Here is a 20,071-nt window from a genome sequence, read left to right on the forward strand (position 1 = left end):
ATTATTAGGGGGTGTTCTGGGGTGTGATCCCACAGGACAGGACAGGGAGGGGGCAGCGGGGTGGGAAGGGCTGCTTGGGGCCAGTCGGGCATCCCACACACACGGCTGCGTTTAATCCCACAGCTCTTACACTCCTTCTGCAGGGGAAACAGAATCAGAGGTTCAGCAGCTTGCCCAAGGTCACACAGCTAACAAGGGGCTGAATCAGGATGTGCACCCAGCTCGGCCTGGCAGCTCCCACCTGGGCTCTGTGTCCAGGTGAGCGCTTGCCCCCCACCATACACGGAGCTGGCCTTACTCAGGAAGTAAGTGGCCGGCCTCCAGCTGCTGCATGAAGGCAAAGAAGGCTGCCTTCTCCTCTGGGTCAGCCTCTTCCAGCGCTGGGAGGCTGCTGGCCAGGGATCTTTGCTGGGACGTCAGTGGCCTCCTTCTGCGGAGCCTGTGGGTTCTCGGGCTGGAGCCAAAGATGTTCTCTGTGAGACAGAGGGAGAGAGAAGGGAGCAGAGTAGGGTTAAGCCCAGGTCCCACCCCTGCTCCAGCCCTTGAGGGAGTACTTCTATCTGTGTCAATCACATTTACACAGGGCCGTGTTCATAGGTTCCTCACATCAACCTTGGGAGTCGACTCAAGGTAGACAAGGTACCCATTTTACAGCTGAACACCTCAAGCCCAGAGAGGCCAAGAGACTTGCTGGATGTCACACAGCAGCTCCATGGTAGCCAACAGATTTTTCATTCCCTCAGTCAAGGGATATTTATTGAGCATCTACTATGTGCTGGGGACAAAAGTGGCCAAAATCCCTGCCCTGGTGGAGCTGACATTCTAGTGAGGGCTGAGAAAGGGCATATTTAAAAAATAAATTTGTTAAGTGAGCTAAAGAAATAAACAGGGTAATTTCCATTGTGGGATTGGACAGGGTCTACTTCAGGTGAGGCGGTCAGGAGTGTCCCAAGGAGGTGACATGAAATTGAGATGTGAATAACAAGAAGGAGCAAGCCATGTGGATTTCTAGGGAAGTGCATTGCAGGCAGAGAGGGCAACACATGCAAAGGCCCTGTGGTAGGAGCCAGACTGGCACACAGGAAGGGGTGAACAGCCCCGAGGGAGCTGCAGAGGGTGGCGAGTCTGGATAGTGTTGCCTGTGGGCCTGGGGCAAGGATTTGGACTTTGTTCCACAGGCATCGGAAAGGCCCTGGTGTGGTGGGCATGACTGGCTACAGATGTGAAGACGGCCCCTTAGGGCTACATGGACAACACTGTTCCCTCTGCCCTTCCCTGCCTGGCCCTGACCCCCTGGTTCCAGGCCCCAAGTCTCCCTCCCTACTCCCAGCTTCTCAATCACCAGAACTGGAGCAACTGGCTCCTGGGGTTGCCCCGACCTATGAATGCTGATTCCTGGCCTCCCCCTCTGTTGTCCCTCAGATTCTGGAGGCTCAGCAGACCTGAGAACTCTGGATGGCTTTGCAGACGTTTAGGCTGAACTGTGCTTTGCAGGGTCTCTGCAAGGCCACCACACCTTCCCCTCCCTGGGCCGGAAGATCTCCCCATGGAGACCAGTGGGAGCTTTGTGCACTGCTGGCCTTGGTCTCTCTGGGTCCCTTCGGGTCTGTCTTGAGAAGCAGGTTTTGGAGTGGCCCTGCCCAGTGGGTCTCGAACCAACTGACGTCCCCACCCAGGTTTAGCATCCTTATCTCCACAGTAATCTGAATTAGCATCTGCTCCAGGGGGTGTTTGAAGGTCCTCTAGCTAGTAAGGTGTCACTCTTGACTTTCCTGTCAGCCCAGCCTCGCCCTGTGCTGGGCACAGTGCAGGGGACGCCTGGCAGTGCGGCACGTCCCCAGACACCCTCCCGGGACAGACATACGGAGCCCAGAGCTGAATTCTTCGAGGGAGAGGCGTCCCTTCCGCTCCACGTCCACCCAGTCGAAGATCATCCCAGGCTCCTCCTCGCTGCCCAGGAAGCTGAACTTGGCCACCTGGAAGGAAGGGGGGAGCTGAGTGGCTGTTCCCACCGGGGAAAGCTCTGGGCCACCCTCAAAAAAAGAGGGGTTTGTCTTCAGCCATCCCCACTTCCCTTCTCCCCAGTTTTGGAATCCCACCCAGACCCTGACTCAGGGCCTCCCCCTGAGGCTCCCGGACCCCATGCAAGACAGCCCTCTCAGCAGAGCCTCGAACTTCCTCCAATCTTTCCCCTTCCTCCATCCAGCATCAAAACTCTCTCCTGGGTCTCATCCCTTTAGGACCCTAATAAAGGACAGCAGCTGATCCTCCCCAGAATGTGTTTATCGGTGTGCAAAAGTCATCTGGAACTCGAAAATAAGTCCAAAAGGTGGACAGCATGTCGTTGCAGTACCCTCCTGGGGCAAAGGCCACCCAAGCATTTTCTAGACTATAGCTGTGTCCTGCTTCATCTGACAGGACTGATTAAAGGTCCCAGACTAAATAAAGTCACATGTCAGCTTGTAGATTTCGTCCAGGAGAGATGTAAATAATGTTTGTCCGATGGCACAGATAACCCCAAAGATTTATGGCCTGTTGGACATTAACCAGCTTGGGGAACTCTAACCCAGCAACCTGATTCTAACATGTCTTTGTTGAATTACCCGGGTTTTTAAATGCTCTTCCAACCATTCATAACATCTCTCATTAATTAATGAGTTAAATAAAATCTTCGGTATGGATCCATTTTACGTTTGTCCCAGGTCGTGATCTGACCTTTGTGGAGATGATGCTTCATCAGTTTTGGAGGTCCCGTGAAGACGCCCCAGGGGACTCTGCTGTCAGAACAAGTCAACGGCACTGCTGGAGAAGTGCCCTCCACGGGCTCTGCGAGCCCCAGCGCTGCGTGGCACTTAGAAAGAATTCCAAGCAGTAGGACTTTAAGTCTGTGCGCTCTCTGTTTCTCTCATTTTTTGTTTTGTTTTTGCTGATTTTGTGTTTTTGTTTTTGGTGGCAGCAATGATGCGGAATTTGATTTTTATGGTCTCACCTTTGGCTGAATGATGCAGACCGAGGTCTGTTGGTTGAGAGACAACAGAAAGTCTGGTTTGGAATTTTTTGTTGGCGGCTGGTGGTGTTTGTTTTTCTAGGTGTGACCTCAGATCAGTTAAGAATTCTGTCCTTCCGGGAAGAACAGTTCTCTGAGATCTGGATTGGCGAGTTCCTGTGTTTCCGGGTTCGCTTTTGACCTGCGGCTTGGAGTCACAGCAATGAAGCCAGACTCTCTACATCTGTGTGTGTCTACACGTCTGTGATTCAGAGAGACCTTTAACTCTCACTGGGAGTGTGAAATATTATGTGGAGGGCATTAATAACGGCGGACTCCGTCTCTTAAAGGGGTGCTGTGCCGATTGGTTTGTTGAGACAAATAAGTGCTTATAGAAACTAATAGCCCCCCAAATCACTGAAAATACAGAAACCCAACTTCTAATGCCTTAAATGTGCTAGACGTTTGTTTTTAATCCCTCTCACAAGAAAGTGTTAGCTCGAAAAGCCTTTAAGGAGCTATGTTCACGTAATTAAAGTGAATTTTTAGACAAATTAGAGTGGCTTAATAGTTCTAGTTGATAAAACACAAATAATAGCCATTTGTGCTTTCTCTGCCTTAAGTATAACACAATTATACCTTCTTTTTTTTTAATAAAATATCAATTTGTTTTTTGTAAAGGAGCTAGTTAATCAGAATTCCTATTCTCCTCATTTTGTCTTACTGATCAAATAAGTCAACATTATCCTTACATAATGTTTAAGGTTATAAAGATGTAAATTTGTGTTCAACTAAATTGATTCATTATTCTAACAAATTTTACATCAACAGTACTTAAATTTTGTAGTGTGTCACCTTAAACACAGTTTCCAGGGTCCTTAGGTAACTTGAAAAAACTGAATGTTAAGTTAATTAATAAATTATTTTTGGCTACCTGGATAATTTCTAGGAAAAGTTTAATACTGAAACATTGATTGCTAAGCATAATTTTAAGTTTATATCCTTTTACTTCTTATTTTTACACACTAGAGAGCAGTTATATCTTTTGGTCATGTTAACGAGTGAATTCATTTTTGCCACTTTAAATAGTTGTGCAAAGGAAAGCAGGGACTCGAGTAGCTATTTGCACACCCATGTTCGCAGCAGCAATATTCACAACAACAAAAACACGGAAGCAACCCAAGTGTCCGTCAACAGATGAAAGGATACGCAAAATGTGTTACATACATATAATGGAATATTATTCAGTCTTAACAAGGAAGGGAATTCCGATGTTTGCTACGATGTGGATGAACTTTAAGGACATGATGCTAAATGAAATAAGCCGGTCACAAAAAGACAAACACTGGATGAATCCACTTACATGAGGTCCCTAGAGGGGTCAGATGCATAGAGACAGAAAGTAGAACGGAAGCTACCAGGGGACGAGGACACGGGAGAAGGAGAGTTAGCTTTCGTGGAGACAGAGCTGCAGCGGGGGAAGACGAAAACTTCCGGAGATGGATGGCAGTGATGACTGTACGACAACGTGAATCTATTTAATGCCACTGAACTCTACACATAAAAATGGTTAAAATAGCAAATTTTACGTTGTGTGTATTTTATCACAATTTTTTTTAAAAGTTGTGCACGGTACATGTGTGACTGTGGAAAGCTGTGTTCTGTGTGTTTGTGAGCTCTGCTGGTCTGCAGAAATGCTTGTGCAAGACAGACAGTTCTCAGCTACTTACCCCCCCGTTCTTTCTGTGAAATAGAAGTTAATTGCTTTGTAAAAGTTGTAATCACTACGGATGCTGGAGCCTATCCTGGGAACAGCAGCGGCGGACAAACGCAGCTGTGTCTGCAGGCGAAATGGGACACGGTTCTGCCTTCCCAGGGACAAGGGGAGTGGTTTTGTCTTAAGTGTCTGGTTGTTTCTGAACATGAAAAAGGATAAAAAGGCAAAAGCAGAATGGACGTAGAGTTGTGGAGGCTTTGCTGAGAGGGCACGTTATTCACCTTGTTTTATTACACCTAATCTGAAAATAAGCTCTGAAATAGGTTAACATTTTGCCAAATTTGGCTCAGTCTTGATGAGTTTAAAAATGAATTAAAAAAAAAAGCCTGTGGAACTTTTACTGCCATATGTTATGTTAATGCAAAGCTAGAATTTGGCTCCATCTCTATTAAAATGATAAATTGATCTTACCACTCTTAGCAAGCGTTCAAAAGAGGTTACTATTTATCTTCTGTGTAAGTTGCCCAGATAACTGATTTCATATGTCAACAGAACAATTTTCTCTGCTTTGTTTGGCTTTATCATGTTCTAATTTTTTAAAAAATAAAAAGCTAAGGCATCTCTCTTATGAAAGAGCTAAATATCCTTGCAATCCTGTTAACTTCTTCTATGTTTATTTCAAAATATTTTATTTGATTGTCACTTTGATTAAATAGGTAATCAAGTAATATTTCTGAAACTCCCATGATCCTATCTTTTTTTTCTTTTTTTTGAGGAAGATTAGCCCTGAGCTAACATCTGCTGCCAATCCTCCTCTTTTTGCTGAGGAAGACTGGCTGTGAGCTAACATCTGTGCCCATCTTCCTCTACTTTATATGTGGGATGCCAACCACAGCATGGGTTGTCAAGCGGTGCCATGTCTGCACCCCAGATCTGAAGTGGCGAACCCCAGGCCGCCGAAGCGGAACATGCGCACTTAACCGCTGCACCACTGGGCCGGCCCCTCATGATCTTATCTTAATCTAGTGCCCAGATCTTCTCTGGTAGCTCTTTTGATTTTGCCTGCCCAATATCAGACATTATGGAGACTCCTCAAAAAATTAAAAATAGAACTACCATATAATCCAGCAATCCCACTTCTGGGTATTTTCTTGGAGAAAACAAAAACACTAATTCAAAAAGATATATACACCCCCATGTTCATTGCAGCATTATTTACAGCAGCCAAGATTTGGAAACAAATGTCCATCGAAGGATGAATGGATAAAGAAAATGTAGTGTATATATATATATATATATATACCATGAAATATTATTCAGCCATAAAAAAAGAATGAAGTCTTGCAATTTGCGACAACATGATGGCCCTTGAGGGCATTATGCTATGCAAAATAAGTCAGACAGAAAAAGACAGAAATACCATATGATCTCACTTACATGTAGAATCTAACAAAAAAAATCGAGCTCATGGATATAAAGAACAGACTGGTGGCTGGCTGAGGTGGAGGGTGGCAATGGGCAAAAATGGGTGCAGGGGATCAAAAGGAACAAGTTTCCAGTTATAAAATGAATAAGTCGTGGGGACGTAGTGGACAGCATGGTGACTACAGCCCACAATGTTTTATGGCATATTTGAAAGTAGCCAGGAGAGTGGCTCTTGAAAGTTCTAGTCACGAGGAAAAAAAATTTGTAACTATGTATGGTAACAGATGTTAACTGGACTTACTGGGGTGATCATTTTGCAACATACAAATATGAAATCATTACATTGTACACCTGAAACTAATATAAGCTTATGTCAATATTATACCTCAATTTAAAAACATATGAAAAAAATGATTTTCAAAAATTATAGGGAAATTCTTACTTCAAACCCTTGAAGCTAAAATATTTCTAAAGTTCTTTTGGACAATATAGATAACTTATAATGTATTTTAAAAGTTCATTAAGATTAATTAAGACAGTTGTGTTTAACACCTGCTCCTAAAAGATGAGAAACTGATCATTCTCAATAAAGAAAAATCTTGTGATATTTGTTGCATGGGGAAGAAAACAAAAACTCAGACTTTTAACCTGTAACGAAATCTGGTATTAAACATGACTTGAGTTCAAAAAACAAAAGAGCATTATAGGAAGAACCGTCAAATCAGAAGAGATTTTCAGCCTTTCCTAGGGTAAGCTTACACAGGTAAATGCTATTAATATAAATATTTCAGAAATTACATGCTTTATGGAAAGGCCCTAGAGATCTTTCAACACCTCTGCCATTCCTAATTTGTTCTTGTCTTCAGGGGAAACACTGATCAAACCCTTATGAACTAGGGATGTACTGTATCCCAATGGGGAACTTTACTCTCTTCCACTCTGATATTATTGGTTACTGTCATAAATAACCACAGCCTTTCAGTCTCGTTACTAAATAAGTTTATGTTTCCTACACTTGCCTGAGGGCTCAGCTAAAAGCTGCAGGCCACAGTTTGTGTCTTCCACAAAGGACAGACTCAAAACTTTGTGGGAAAGGCCGGTACCAGGTTCTACGAACTACTGATGCTTCCCTCAGATACACAATTCTGAGTTGACACTAGCTGACTTTCAGATTGAGCTAGCCGACTGACAGTTTCTGGGTCTCTTTGAGTCCAGAAACAGCCAGCTCACCCAAGATCCGGCGGAACAGGAATTAATTACATGGAACTGAAAGAATGATTCGAGGAAATCTAGTTGAGGTTATTTGTTGGGAATATAGTTGGCATTATTTTTTATTGTTCTATTTTTATGGATCTATAAGGAAGTTCTTTGTCTTCTTGAGCTGTCTCTAACCTTTGGTTTAGTAGATTATGCTTTTGTAAACTGAAATTAAACATTTTAAATGGTATCTGAATCTTACTGACCCTCTCCTGCTTTAGAAACCAATACTTTTACTGGCAATATAATTTCATGGCAATATAGTTATTTACACAGGGTCCGTGGCAATATAGTTCTTTACACAAGCTCAGTAAGAATCTGCCCTCCCTCTAGCTGGGCTATAGTTGGATAAATCAATTGTGTAACTGGAGTGTCATACTGGGGAATAATTCTCGTTTAATCAGGTGGGACATGTCCACTGTAAGGAACACCCATGGAGCCGATGCCTGCGAAGCCCTCCCAGCAGGGTGGCTGGACCAGGAGATAAGGAAGGCCACTTCTGGGCAGGAGAGGGACCTTAGAAAAAGTGAGAACCTCAAGAAGAGAGGCAGTCACTCACATTTACAGGTGCTATGGGTGAAAGCTGGCGGAGAGAGAGTCCTGGGCGTGGTTTCCTCACCTTAGGAGAGAAGTAGGGTGGCCAACCCACCCCAGTTTGCCCAAGACCTTCCCAGTTTTAGCAGTGAAAGTGCCACATCCCAGGTGCCCTCCAGGCAAACTGGGAGAGGTGGTCACTCTAGATAAAAGAGCAAATAGAGGTTTTAAAAGTCCAACCTGAGATTCCCTAAGAAACCTTCTGAACAGAAGCTAAAATGGCTCAACACTTCGAAAGCCCAGGTTTGCAGAGCAAGCTCAAGGAGGCCCCGCTGTTTCATTTACACCCTCCCTGCCCCTATGGAAATGCTCAAGCCAAACCCAACGAGACCAGCCTTTTTTATAGCAAGAAGAAACTCTGGAGGTTATTTATGATCAAAGAAAAATTATCTGAAACTTGGAAATAAGGCAGCACATCTTTTCAATAATATATGGGGGTAAAGACTACCCAGGCTTTGTCTAGACCAGAGGAATTCACTCAGTTCATTTCATTGTTTACCTTTAATTAAAAGTCCCAGACTTAACTGAAGTTACTTGTTAACTTGTAGATTTTTGTCCAGAAGACATGAGAAGAATTTTCGTCTAGTAGAACAGATAACCCCAAAGATTTATGGCCAGTTGGACATTAGCCATTTTTAAAGTTGAACTCAGTGATCTTATCCTAACGCTCTTGTCTCAAGTGGCCCATAAAAATCCTGCTTCTCAAATGCTCTTGAACCTGTCACAACATGTTACTGGTTCTCTCATTAATTAATAACAATAACTAATTAGATAAGACCTTGGATAAGTGTACTCAACAGTCCTTTTTTTTTTTTTTAACCCTTTTGAAAATTATATTTTAACATCAGCTCTTTGTACTTTGTTGTGTCCCTGAGGGTGGAATGTAAGGAGAGTCAGTTTTGATGGGGGAAGGACAAAGTCTGGAGCGTGGAGACGGCAGGCCCAGGGAGACCAGCAACCCACGGAGGCCCCTTTGCAGGGAATGAGGAAAAACTAAAGAATCATCAGTCGTCAACATGGTTTGATTTCCAGGGCTCTAACTGCTCTCCAAGATAAACTTTCCTACTCAATGGACCTAGAATTATAGCATTTGCAAGTTACCTCTTTGGCTTAAAGTCCTTTCCTTTGTTAAAATGCTAGTGTTTCCGGAAGAGAGTGACACATAAAGCCTTATCAGTCATTTACACGTTAGTATAAACAAATTCCTGGTCTTTTCTGACAGCAAATTTTAGAAGAGAGAAGGGGAAGGAGCAGGCAAGCCCTGCCTTCCTGGGATAGGAGTTCTCAGAAGGCTGTAGAAAAGGGATTCAGGGGTGGGAGGGGGTCTTAGACTCACCGCCAGGTCCTCTCGGGTGACAAAGCCCCTTTCCTTGGCACCACAGTCCTTGAAAAAGCCCTGCAGTTCTGCAGCTGCCTGGGAGGACCAGGACTCTGTCTCTGGGGCCACGGGGGCATCCTGGCCATCAGCCAGCTCTCGAATCTGGCGCCGGCGGCTGGAGCCCAGCTTCCGGCCTTTTCGGGGCACTCTCTCACTCTCCATGCTGCTTTGGCCTGGGGACAGAGGAGACGTGAGGGGGCACTGGGCTGCTGAGCAGAGCCACTCCCTGCTGCCAGCCTCCCCCAGCGCCCCGTCACCACGGCAGACGCAGCCCTGCCTGATCAGACCGTGCTGGACTCTCTGACTTGACGCCCCCCTGCCCCCTCCCCACCACCACCATGGCCTCCAGCACATCCTGCTCAGGGCCTTCGCCCTCTATTCCCTCTGCCTGGAATCCTCAACTGTCACAAGTCTTCTCCAGCCGTCATATGAGAGAACCCTGTGCCGGCCGGGGTCTACCCCCACATCCTCACGGTCCACGTCAACCCTTCTGAACCACACACTGTTCCTGGAATCTCAGATTCCCTCCCACCCTTGCTTGTGTTGCCCCAAACCACCCCAATTCTCTCACCCCCTTGTCTAGCTGATACCTTTTCCTCCCTCACCTTAGAGGCCTCCTCCTCCAAGAAGCCTTCCTTGCAGCCACCCCCACACTTCAAGCAGGGTTCAGTGCCCCCTTGTCTGTGGCCTCATGATGTTCTGGGCTCCCCCTATGGATGTCACCGTATGCCTTGGTCCAAATTGCTCCCAGCTCCTTAGCACACAGTAGGTGCTCAAGCAAGGGTTGTCCAATTCATTAATTGAGGTTCTTTCATTTGTCACTGAAGGTCTTAGGTCAGTCAATTGATAAGGATTTTGATGGATAAGGATTTGTCCAGGTGAGTCCCCAGGCCAGGAAAAAGGGAGGTGGAGCCTGGAAGGGGTAGAGTCTGGGCCTGCCCTTGGGGGACTAAGTCTGGGGTACAGAAAACTGTACGGAGTGGAAGGGGCTTAATGTGCACACAGTCAGGCAGCTTCCTGCAGGTGAGAGGACTTGAGCCAAGCTCTAAAGGAGGCAGGCAGGATTTAAAAGCAGTGAACAGCAGGTGCAAAGGAACTGAGGCAACGGGAACAAGGCCCCCATTGGAGCCAAAGATCACAGACAGGCTGAGTAGAGGAGTCTGGGAGCTCTGCTTCAGGGATGATGGGCTCATTGCAGGGGACTAGAGCCCGTAGGTCGCCTCACCTCGGGCAAGTTCCCTCCCAGAGGTTGCCTAGGACTTGAATGAAGAAACCCCTCACCCTGGGGAGGCCCCTAAACTTTAAAGTGAAGTAGAATCTCTCTCCACCAGTCTTTGTGTCTCTCTTTCTTCCTGTCTGTTCTGTCTCTCTGTTTCTCTCCTTCTCTCCGTCTCTGAGATCACAGATGTAAAACTGCAGTGTGTCCTGGAGCCAGAGCCTAGGTGCTCTCGAAGCCACCTGTGCTCCTCCCTCCTCCCCGAGTGGCTGGAATCAGCACCGGGGAGCACTCACACCACGAGAACCGGCTGATGCTGCAAACCAGGACCTCTTCCCCGCAAAGAGCCGTTACCAACACACCTCTTCTGAGAAGCCTTCCTTCTGCCCAAACCCTTCCCGAGATCTAGCACTCACTTAAGTGTCAAGCAGTTAGCGAGCACCAGCTGAATGCCGGTGAAGTGGTAAGCGGGCCTGCCACGATACATGGGGTCCCCTCAGTGTGAATTAGGACAAGGTGCCCCTTTCTCCTGGCAGTCCATCCCACCCTCCCGACACCCAGATGTGGAAAAGGAGGCCCAGGACTTCCAGTCGGTGCTCTGGGGTCAGACAGACCTCTGCGTCTCCCAGCCCTGCCGCTCGCTAGCTGTGCAACCTTGGGCAAGTCGCTCAATGTCCCTGTGCCTCAGTTTCCTCACTGGAACATGAGGCGCATACTGACCACACGGTTGCCATGAGGATTAAACGAGATAATTGCTGTTGAAACGCCACCTCCCATTCCCCAGCACGGTCCACCTCCCTTTCTGGCTTTACATCTCTTAGCACTTGTCACTTTATTCGTTTATTTTGTAAATTTCCATCTCCTCTTACTGAAACGCAATTCTCCTGTGAGTAGGGAGTTTCTTCTTCCGATCGCTGCTCCATCCCACGTGCTGAGACCGGTGCCTCGCACACGGGTGGCGCTCGGCACACGTGGTCTGTTAACTCATGATCCATGTACACTACTCCTGGCTCTGCCATGCACAGAGTGACCGCTGGGCAAAGGTGCCCCGACAATGGTGGTGACAGCACGGATGAGGGTGAAATTCCATTTGAGCGTCATAAAAGCTAGGTTCTGTACAGATATGATTTATCCCCACTTGACAGATGAGGAAACTGAGGGAGGGAGGCCCAAGCCACGACATCAGCAGCGGTGGTGGCACCAGATCCACTCTCCCGGTTTGTCATGGGAGGGACTTCCCCCAAGACCACTTCCTGAACAGGGGCTCCTCTGTGGGAGCACAAAAGGCCTCGCTGGAGCAGGGCAGAGCAGGCTCTGCTCGGGGTTGTGAGACTTAGAAGAAGTTTCCCCTGTACTTTTGCTGATGGAGATAACACACGCGAGGCAGCGAGATAAGATCCCCAGTGCGAAAGTTTCTAGAACCAAAGCACTAGGGGAAGAGTCTCCTGTGACATGGGTGCCACGTCGCTGAGTCTGTCAGGCTCCCACAAGTAAAGGAAACTAGAATCCTGAAATAAATCCCGTGTGGCTGTATCCCAGGACATGGGACACTCTCGACATCCCTTTCGAGGAGTTCCTGGCTGAGCTGTGCCTCCTTGCCCATTTCCAGCAGTCCCCTGGCACTTTGTAAGAAAGCGGCACCTTCTGGACACCTTGGCCAGCCCCCATGCTGTCACGGGCCTCAGCATCTGCCCCGTGAGCCAGCCTGTCCTTCTTTCCCTGGAGGGTCACTCGGTGGCCCCTCCTTGCCTGTCAGGAGGCCTGGGGCAGGAAGGCGGGTGTCCCACCACCAGCACTGCCTTGAAGATCCTGTCACCGTCAGCCGGGTGTGGTGTGCTCCCCCTCACGGCCTCACAGAACATCTTAAACACAGTCTGTGCCCCCTTCGAGGCCAGGCATGGCCATGCAGAGAGAGTGGAGACATCCTTCAGTCAATCCTCACACGCCTGTACATGCACCACACCCACCCACCCACACGCACACACACGCCCTCCCTCCTCAGCCGGCTCCCAGTCAGTCAGCCGTCGCCCAGCACTCCCTCACGGTCAGCTCTCTCACAGTCGGATGTGACACCTCTCACGGCATGCCCAAAGGTCCCTGCCCCCTCAGAGTCACTCAGAACAGCAGCCCTCTGAGTGAGCCAGCGGGGGCACCCCATCACGCCCCTCCTCTGCCATGCTCCCCTGACTGGATCATCGCTATCTCACCCCCTTAACAGCCAGAAGCCCCCTTGTGACCAGGGACACACACACGCACACCCCTCAGCACTGCCACATCTCCCCATGTTCCCCAGAAATCATATGAAGCTTGAAGCCAAACAATAGAGCAAACGGATCCCCCTCCCGGGCGTCTGCAGGCCCGGCTCCCTGCCGGGGGCTCGTGGGATCTGGGTGGGAGAGTGGGCACCGCAGGTCAGGAAGTGGAGAGCACACAAGAGGGGGGTGGGCGTCAGTGGCAGGAGTGCAATACACTGCACAGGCACCTCTGGCTTCCCCAGGGCCGTCATTCTCTCACGAATGGGCGAGGACTTGGGTCTGTTCTCCATCCCACTTACTCCAGCAACTACACGTAATGGCAACGGTTACAGAACCCAGCTGTCCAGTTGGCGGGTCTGAGAGACCAACTACTGCCTTGTTCTGGTCTGCTTCCCCTCTCTCTTCCCCTCACTAACGTGACAGAGAAACTGAGGCTCTGAGATGCCAGGAGACTTGCCCAAGGTCACACAACCACTGAAGGGTCGGTAATCGACCCCAGCCTCATGCCCCGGTGCCCTCCACTGGACCACGCAGACCATGCACTAGACCAAACCCACAGCCTTGTCACAGGAGCTGGACAGGGACCGCTGCTCCCTCCCCAAGCCTCACCCCTCCACAGAAAAGAAGCATTGCAACCCCGGGTGGCTCCCACCTCTTGAAGGCTCCCAGCTGTGCCTGCAGACCCGTGCCTCCTGGCCCCGTGATGAGGCAGCCACTGCCCCGAGGTGCCCACGAGCTGTGGAGCTGTTAACTGTCTTGTCTCTTGCCCAACCACTCTTTCCGTTCCCCAGAGAGCTGATCTCCTGTGTTAATCTATGGGACTTCCTGTAGAAGTGACCACTGTTTATCCTTTCACAACGCTGCCTGGTACTCCCGAGGCCCCCTCGCCCTAGAATCTTGGAGCTGCTGGAGCCGGGAGGGAGGCCCTTCTGAGCAGAGACTCCAAAGGGTGAGGTAGAACTCTCAAGGTCACCCAGCCCTCAGCGGCAAAGCTAGGACTCAGATCCCACTCTCTGGTTGCCAGGGTGATGCCACGCCTCATCCCAGCTGGAGCGTTGATGGGCACAGTTATGGCTAAAGCCGGGGACAGAACGAGCTGAGGGAACCGCACCCCAGGTCTGACCTCAGGTCCTCACTCTCTGACAGCGGCTTGGAAGACCAGGGGAGGCTGACACCCAAGTCGTCTTCTACAGAATAGTCAAACCTAATACCAAAGCGTCTCGTAGAGCTGCGACTATCAGAACTGTGTGGTACTGGAGCGTGAAGCTAAGTGGACAAAGCAATGGTACACAATAAAGAAATAGACTCAAACATGCGTGGGAATTTAGCATTTGATAAAGGTGACACTTCAAATCAGTGAGAAAAGATGGTTTCTTCATTGAACAACCGGGAGAATGGGCTAGGTATCTGCAAAAACCAAGGTGGAGGTCTAACTCTAAAATAATTACGGGTGGATCAAAAGTTTAAGTATTGAAAACATCTTACAGTTGGAGGTCAGCTGGATGGCATAGTGGTTAAGTTCACAGGTTCCACTTTGGTGGCCCAGAGTTTGAAGGTTCGGATCCCAGGCACGGACCTAGCACCGCTCATGGAGCCACGCTGTGGCACCCTCCCACATAAAGTAGAAGACCGGCACAGATGTTAGCTCAGTGACAATCTTCCTCAAGCAAAAAGAGGAAGATTAGCAACAGATGCGAGCTCAGGGCCGATCTTCCTCACCAAAAAAAATAATAATAATAAAAATCATACAATTATATACCGTTTGGAATTTGCTTCAAAATAATCAAGGGATGAGGGGAAGGAGCCGGACACAGACCAAATAATACACAGGCCCTGGCCTGGTTCTGGTTCCTGGTGAAGCTGGTGGGGGAACCACTGGCTCATTCCATCCCTCGCTCTACTTTTGTGTATGTTTGAACAAATGCCATAAGGGGTCATGGGATAATTTTAAAATAATCTTGGAGCAGGCAAGGCCTTTCCAGGTGTATCACAAAGCATTAGAAGCCATAAAAAATTGAGATATTCTGCTATACAGAAATTTTAAAATTAAAAAAAAAAAGACTGAGTAGCAAAAATAAAGTCACCATTGACAAATCAAAGGGCAAACGAATTGTGAAAAAATATTCCCATATCACAGAAAATAAGCTAATTTCCTCCTTATATCATGAGTTCCTACAGATCATTGAAAAATCAATAATGCATTAGAGAAATTGGCACCATGTGTGAATAGACAATGCATGGGGGAAAACATCAATTGCTCTTCAACACGTGAAAAAAAGGTTAATCTTCACTCATAATAAAAGAAATAAAAATTGTAACTACAATGAGATATCATTTTAAGTTATCCAACTGACACGATTTAAAAAAAAATAACAGCCTATGTTATAAAGGATGTAGGAAAACACTTGCACACATTGTTGGTTAGAACATAAACTGGTAAACCGTTCATGAAAAGCAATGCGGTGATGTCTATCAGCATTTAGAAGGCTAAAAGCTTTTCACTCAACAATTTCACTTCCAGTCATTCGTCCCACAGGTGATGTAAAAAATGATGATATGAAAGGACATTCATCACAGCATTGTCTGTGGTGGCAAAGGACTGGAAACCACCTAAGTTTCCATCAACAGGGAGCTGGTTGAATGAGCTCTGATCCGTCCACATATCGACCTACTATGCAATTGTGAAGAAAAATGAGAAAGATCCAGGTGGATCGATATGGAATGGCTTTCTAAATATGTTGTTGAATGAAAAAAATAAGGTGGGAAACAGTGAACGTAGTATGCTTTGCGTGAAGAAAAAATTGTATGTGTGTGGATGAAATTTATGCTATATAAATGCATGGGTATTCATATCTGTTTGTAAATGCATAGAATATTTCTGATGGAAGAGCCAAGAAGCTGGTAGCAGTTGGGCTGAGGAGAAAAAGTGTTGGAACGGAGAAGGATGGAGAAGATGTGCCATCTTTATACATTACCCATTCAAAATTAAATCTGAGAATAATTTGTACGTATTCAGAGAGAGAATAATGAAGGAAACATGGTAAAATTATGGTGACATTCAAGGACTGTTGGGGAAGGGTATATGGGAATTATTTTACTATTTTTGCAACTTTTCTGTATGTCTGAAATTATTTCAAAACAAAGTTTTCAAAAGTAATAAATTTAATTTCTAAATAAACACACATTCTCACAACCAACCATCCTTTCACCCCTTTTTTTTTTACCACCGGAAAATTGATACTCAGAGAGTTTCTGTGACTTTATTAAACCAAATAAGGCATTCATTGTTTCAGTCACCAATTATTTATTGAGCACCTAATATGTGCCGGACACTGTGCTAGGCACTGAGAATACAAAAATGGGGGGGAAAAGACATAAAAAATCCATATGTAACGTAGTGCTATGAAGAGGTGTAAAGCAGGGTGAAGGGATAGAATGGTGGGAGGTGTATTTAGATGGGTAGTCTGGGAGAAGCCTGTCTGAGGAGGTGATAGTGGAATAGAGTATACAAGGAAGAAGACCTGAAAGAAGAGTGTTCAGGGAGAAGGCACAGTGAGTGCAAAGGCCCTGAGGCAGGAGCAGGCTTTGTGTCTGTGAGGAACAGTGAGGAGACCAGTGTGGCTGGAGCAGGGAATGGAGGGCAGGTGGAGATGAAGTCAGAGGTAAGAGTACGACCTGTTGGCCGTGTAAGGACCTGGGTTTCTACTGTGAGATGGAAGCCACTGGAGGGTGACACAATCCAGCGTAGGTTTTAAAAGGATCCCCTGGCTGCTTTCCTTGTGGAGAATAGACTGTACGAGGTAAAGGCAGGAGCAGGGAGACCGTGAGGGGGCTGTCAGAATAATCCAGACGAGAAGCGATGGCTCAGACAGGAGGCAGCACTGGAGGTGGTGACCAGAGGTGCCTGGACCCTGGATAAATTCTGAGAGTAGGGCCAGCAGCGTTTGCTGCTGGGTTTGGGCAAATACAGCAAATCCAGAACTTTGTCTCTCCAGCTCGGGACTCTCTCCACTTCTCTGGGAACACAGCGAGGTTGGATTTCCAGACCCAGCCCAAGGATCTCAAGGCACTCCCCGGTCATGTGCCCCTTATCCTCCTAACCACAGAAATAAGAGAGGCCGGGAGAGCCTGGGAGAGGGTGCACAGCCCTCAGAGTGCCCGGAGTGGAGTCTGGGGGCGGTGAGAGCCCGGCCGGCCTGCCCTCTGCACCAGCCCCGGGGGAGAAACCCGCCCCAGAGCCAACTGGCACAAGGTCAGCAGCAAGTGCTAGGAAAAGTCAGATCCAGAAAGTTTCCTTTTTGGAAACAGTGGAGCTAGTTTTAAAATCTCGTCTCGCCAGATTTAAAAACACTGAGCTCAGAAACTAAATTTTACAAGCACTGAGTTAATGAACAAGGATCAAAGACAGCCAGACGGTTTATGAATGGGAAAGTTTTCACACTCACGAATTTTCAATTCCCTAAAGATGCTTGACTTCACTTCATGGTTCAGTGCCCCTGAGGCAAGATGCGCTGTGCTGGGGTGCAGTGGTGGGAGCGGGGGGGCTCAAACCAGGAGGCCTGGGTCCCCTGCCTCCAGCTGCCAGCTCCAAACCACCTCTAGATGGAGCTTAGGAGGCTGGCAGTCGTGCGGGGAACCAGGCAGGGAGCTTGCTCTGAAGTTGCATTTGTACAGCACACTTTACGTAAGATTGAGAAAACCTAGGTTACCTTAAAGACGCAGGAGATGGTCCGGCAGCCTCTTCTTCGCGCCCCCTTGTAGAGGCTGGGCGAGGCACTTCCCCTTTCTGGCTGATCGAAGAGGCGGTGTGACCTGGGTCACGAGCAGGGCAGCGTGGATATCCTGCTCCCCACCACTTCCTAGGGGCGTGACTTCAGGCACGGGGCTGAAGGGCTTGCTGCCTCAGCTTCTCATCTGTAAATAGAGGCCATACAAGGGCCCACCTCATAGGTTTGTTATAAGGATGAAATGCTATAAACCATAGGGAGCATTTGGAACGACGTTAGGCAGGTGATAATCAACGTGAGCCGTTGTTATTTTTGTGGTTGTTAAAAGAAAGGAAACTGAGTTAGAGAATCTCCAACTTCTCCATCCTACCGATGGGCAGATGGCCTGGTTCATGTGCCAGACTGACTGTCAAGCGATGTCAAGTGACCTGGGAGCTGGGATAGTATGGGATAGGGTCCAGGCTGGGGCCTAGGGTGGGGCTTGGGAGATAAGCGCTCGGATCAGGAAGGAGATTCAAGCCATGGTGAATCATTCATTCATTCAACAAACATTTATTGAACACCTACTATGTGCTGGGATACAGCAGCAACAAAATAGGCAAAGACCACCCCAGCCCCCGCTCCACTCCTCCACCTCCCCTTCCCCACCACCCCCCGCCATGGAACTCACATTCCTGTGCACCAGGTGGAAGCTACAGTGATTTCTGCCAACATACTCACCTGGGCAGTAGGCTGGCTGAAGGGTGGTTACAGCAGCCCTGCTGATGCCCCAGCCACGTTCCCGACAGCCTCTGTGTTCACCCGAAGATTTGGTAATTAGTTCCTGGCAGGGATGCAGCTTCTCACCTCAAATGAGAGAGTCCTGGTTTTCTCCAGCTCACGGGAACTTGCTCCGCCCGTGAGGAGCAGCCTGGGCTTGCAATGGATGGCGGTGGGAGTTAAGTACCCCAGAGGTAGCTAGGCAAGTGCCCCAGAGGGACAATTCTGGGGCACGTTCCACATGCTCTCCTCAGACCTCTAGTGGATTTAGGTCCCAGCTGCAACAGAAGAACTGCTCACCAACACCTTTATTGGCTTTTTCCTTTCCTTTCTCCCACTTGCCACTCTCCTTGGGCTTCCAGGAACCACCTCCCAAGTAAACCACCTGGGGAAAAGGGAACAACCAGATCTTTTGAGGTCGGTTGGATACAGAGTCTGAGTTTACACTGGTACCAGATGACCCCAAATACCATTATAACCCCCTCTTAGAGTAGGGGACACACGAGGCCAGGTGATGAATGGGTCCAATGGGTCTGTGGCTATTTCCTCATCCCTGAGTGCAAATTGGGATGGATTTACTCAGCAGTTGACAGAACTCTCACATTGGTTCCCTAATCTATGGGAAAGAGGACCAAGCAGAAGCTTTTAAAATTACTCCACTAGCCAAGATAGTAGGTCAGAAGCAATACTGCATCCCAGGTGGAACTGCAGAGACCAGAACCACCTGCAAAGATGTAAAGGATGCAAGATGGTCCTCATCATGTCCCCATGCCATCCACCCCAGACTACTCCTGTGAAGGTGAAACGAAGCGTGGTGATCGATGGTTATTCACGTGGTGGCCCTAATTGCAGCCCTTATATCAGATATGGTATTGTTACTAGAATAGTCTACACGCCTCTGACTGTAAGAAGCTAATAATATAGCCAATACTTTCTTTCCAACCCATATCAAGAAAGGGTCATGTTCGGAGGCCGACCCCGTGGCGGAGCGGCTAAGTTCTCATGCTCCGCTTCAGCGGCCCGGGTTTTCGCTGGTTCAGATCCCAGGCGAGCACATGCCACCATCTAGCAAGCTATGCTGAGGCAGCAGCCCACACAGCACAACCAGAGGCACTCACAACTAGGATATACAACTATGTACTGGGGGGCTTTGGGGAGAAGGAAGAAGAACAAAAACAGATTGGCAGCAGATGTTAGCTCAGGTGCCAATCTTAAAAAAAAAAAAAAAAAGTGGGTCATGTTGACATTCCCTACAAAAATTCTGAAACCCATCACGTTAGTTAAGTTTTCAGCAGTCAAATGAACTGGGGCATGATGGGATATTCCCTCTGTGGGGAAGGACATACCGTGGACATCCTACCACCAAAAAGAGGCAGAGCACTGGCAGGCCAATTTGGACTCTGGAGGCCGTTTACTAAACACTTCTCCAGCCCGTTTATTGGGTGACTCGGGAAGCTGCCATGTTTGAGCAGAGTCCAGAGAAAAGCTCTGCAACAGGTCCAGGCTAGGGCACAGCGCTTGGGACTTATGACCCAGCATATCCCACGTACTAGGAACATCCACGGGAGATGAGCAGACAGTGTGGGGGGGTCTCTGAAAAGCCCCGATGGGAGAGTCTTATCTCAGACCACTAGGGCGCTGGAGCGAAGCCAAGCCCTGTACAGCAGGGAATTATTCAGCATTTCAAAAGTAGTTCTCACCCAAATGGCAGAATTGAGAGCAAATAAATGATTATTGTTTTCAGCCACTAAGTCTTG

General features: G+C 48.0%; 1 protein-coding gene across 3 annotated transcripts in view; it reads right to left on the reverse strand.

Moving 5' to 3' along the window:
• Positions 1–17,596, reverse strand: part of RAB44 (RAB44, member RAS oncogene family) — a 33,852-nt gene extending 16,256 nt beyond the window's left edge. The window contains exons 1-4 of one of the 3 annotated variants that reach the window (XM_046638807.1): positions 17,538–17,596; positions 9,316–9,530; positions 1,865–1,976; positions 299–473 (exon numbers count right to left, since the gene is read on the reverse strand). In XM_046638807.1, coding sequence (XP_046494763.1) covers positions 299–473; positions 1,865–1,976; positions 9,316–9,519 — 491 coding nt within the window. In that variant the 5' untranslated portion in view covers positions 9,520–9,530; positions 17,538–17,596. Of the gene's footprint in view, positions 1–298; positions 474–1,864; positions 1,977–2,715; positions 2,818–9,315; positions 9,531–13,480; positions 13,559–17,537 lie in introns of those variants that run through there. The other 2 variants (XM_046638806.1, XM_046638808.1) reach the window with 2 other exon arrangements.
• Between the last annotated feature and the right edge of the window lie 2,475 nt (positions 17,597–20,071).

The sequence above is a fragment of the Equus quagga genome, chromosome 15 (genome assembly GCF_021613505.1).
Source record: "Equus quagga isolate Etosha38 chromosome 15, UCLA_HA_Equagga_1.0, whole genome shotgun sequence".
NCBI lineage: Eukaryota > Metazoa > Chordata > Mammalia > Perissodactyla > Equidae > Equus > Equus quagga.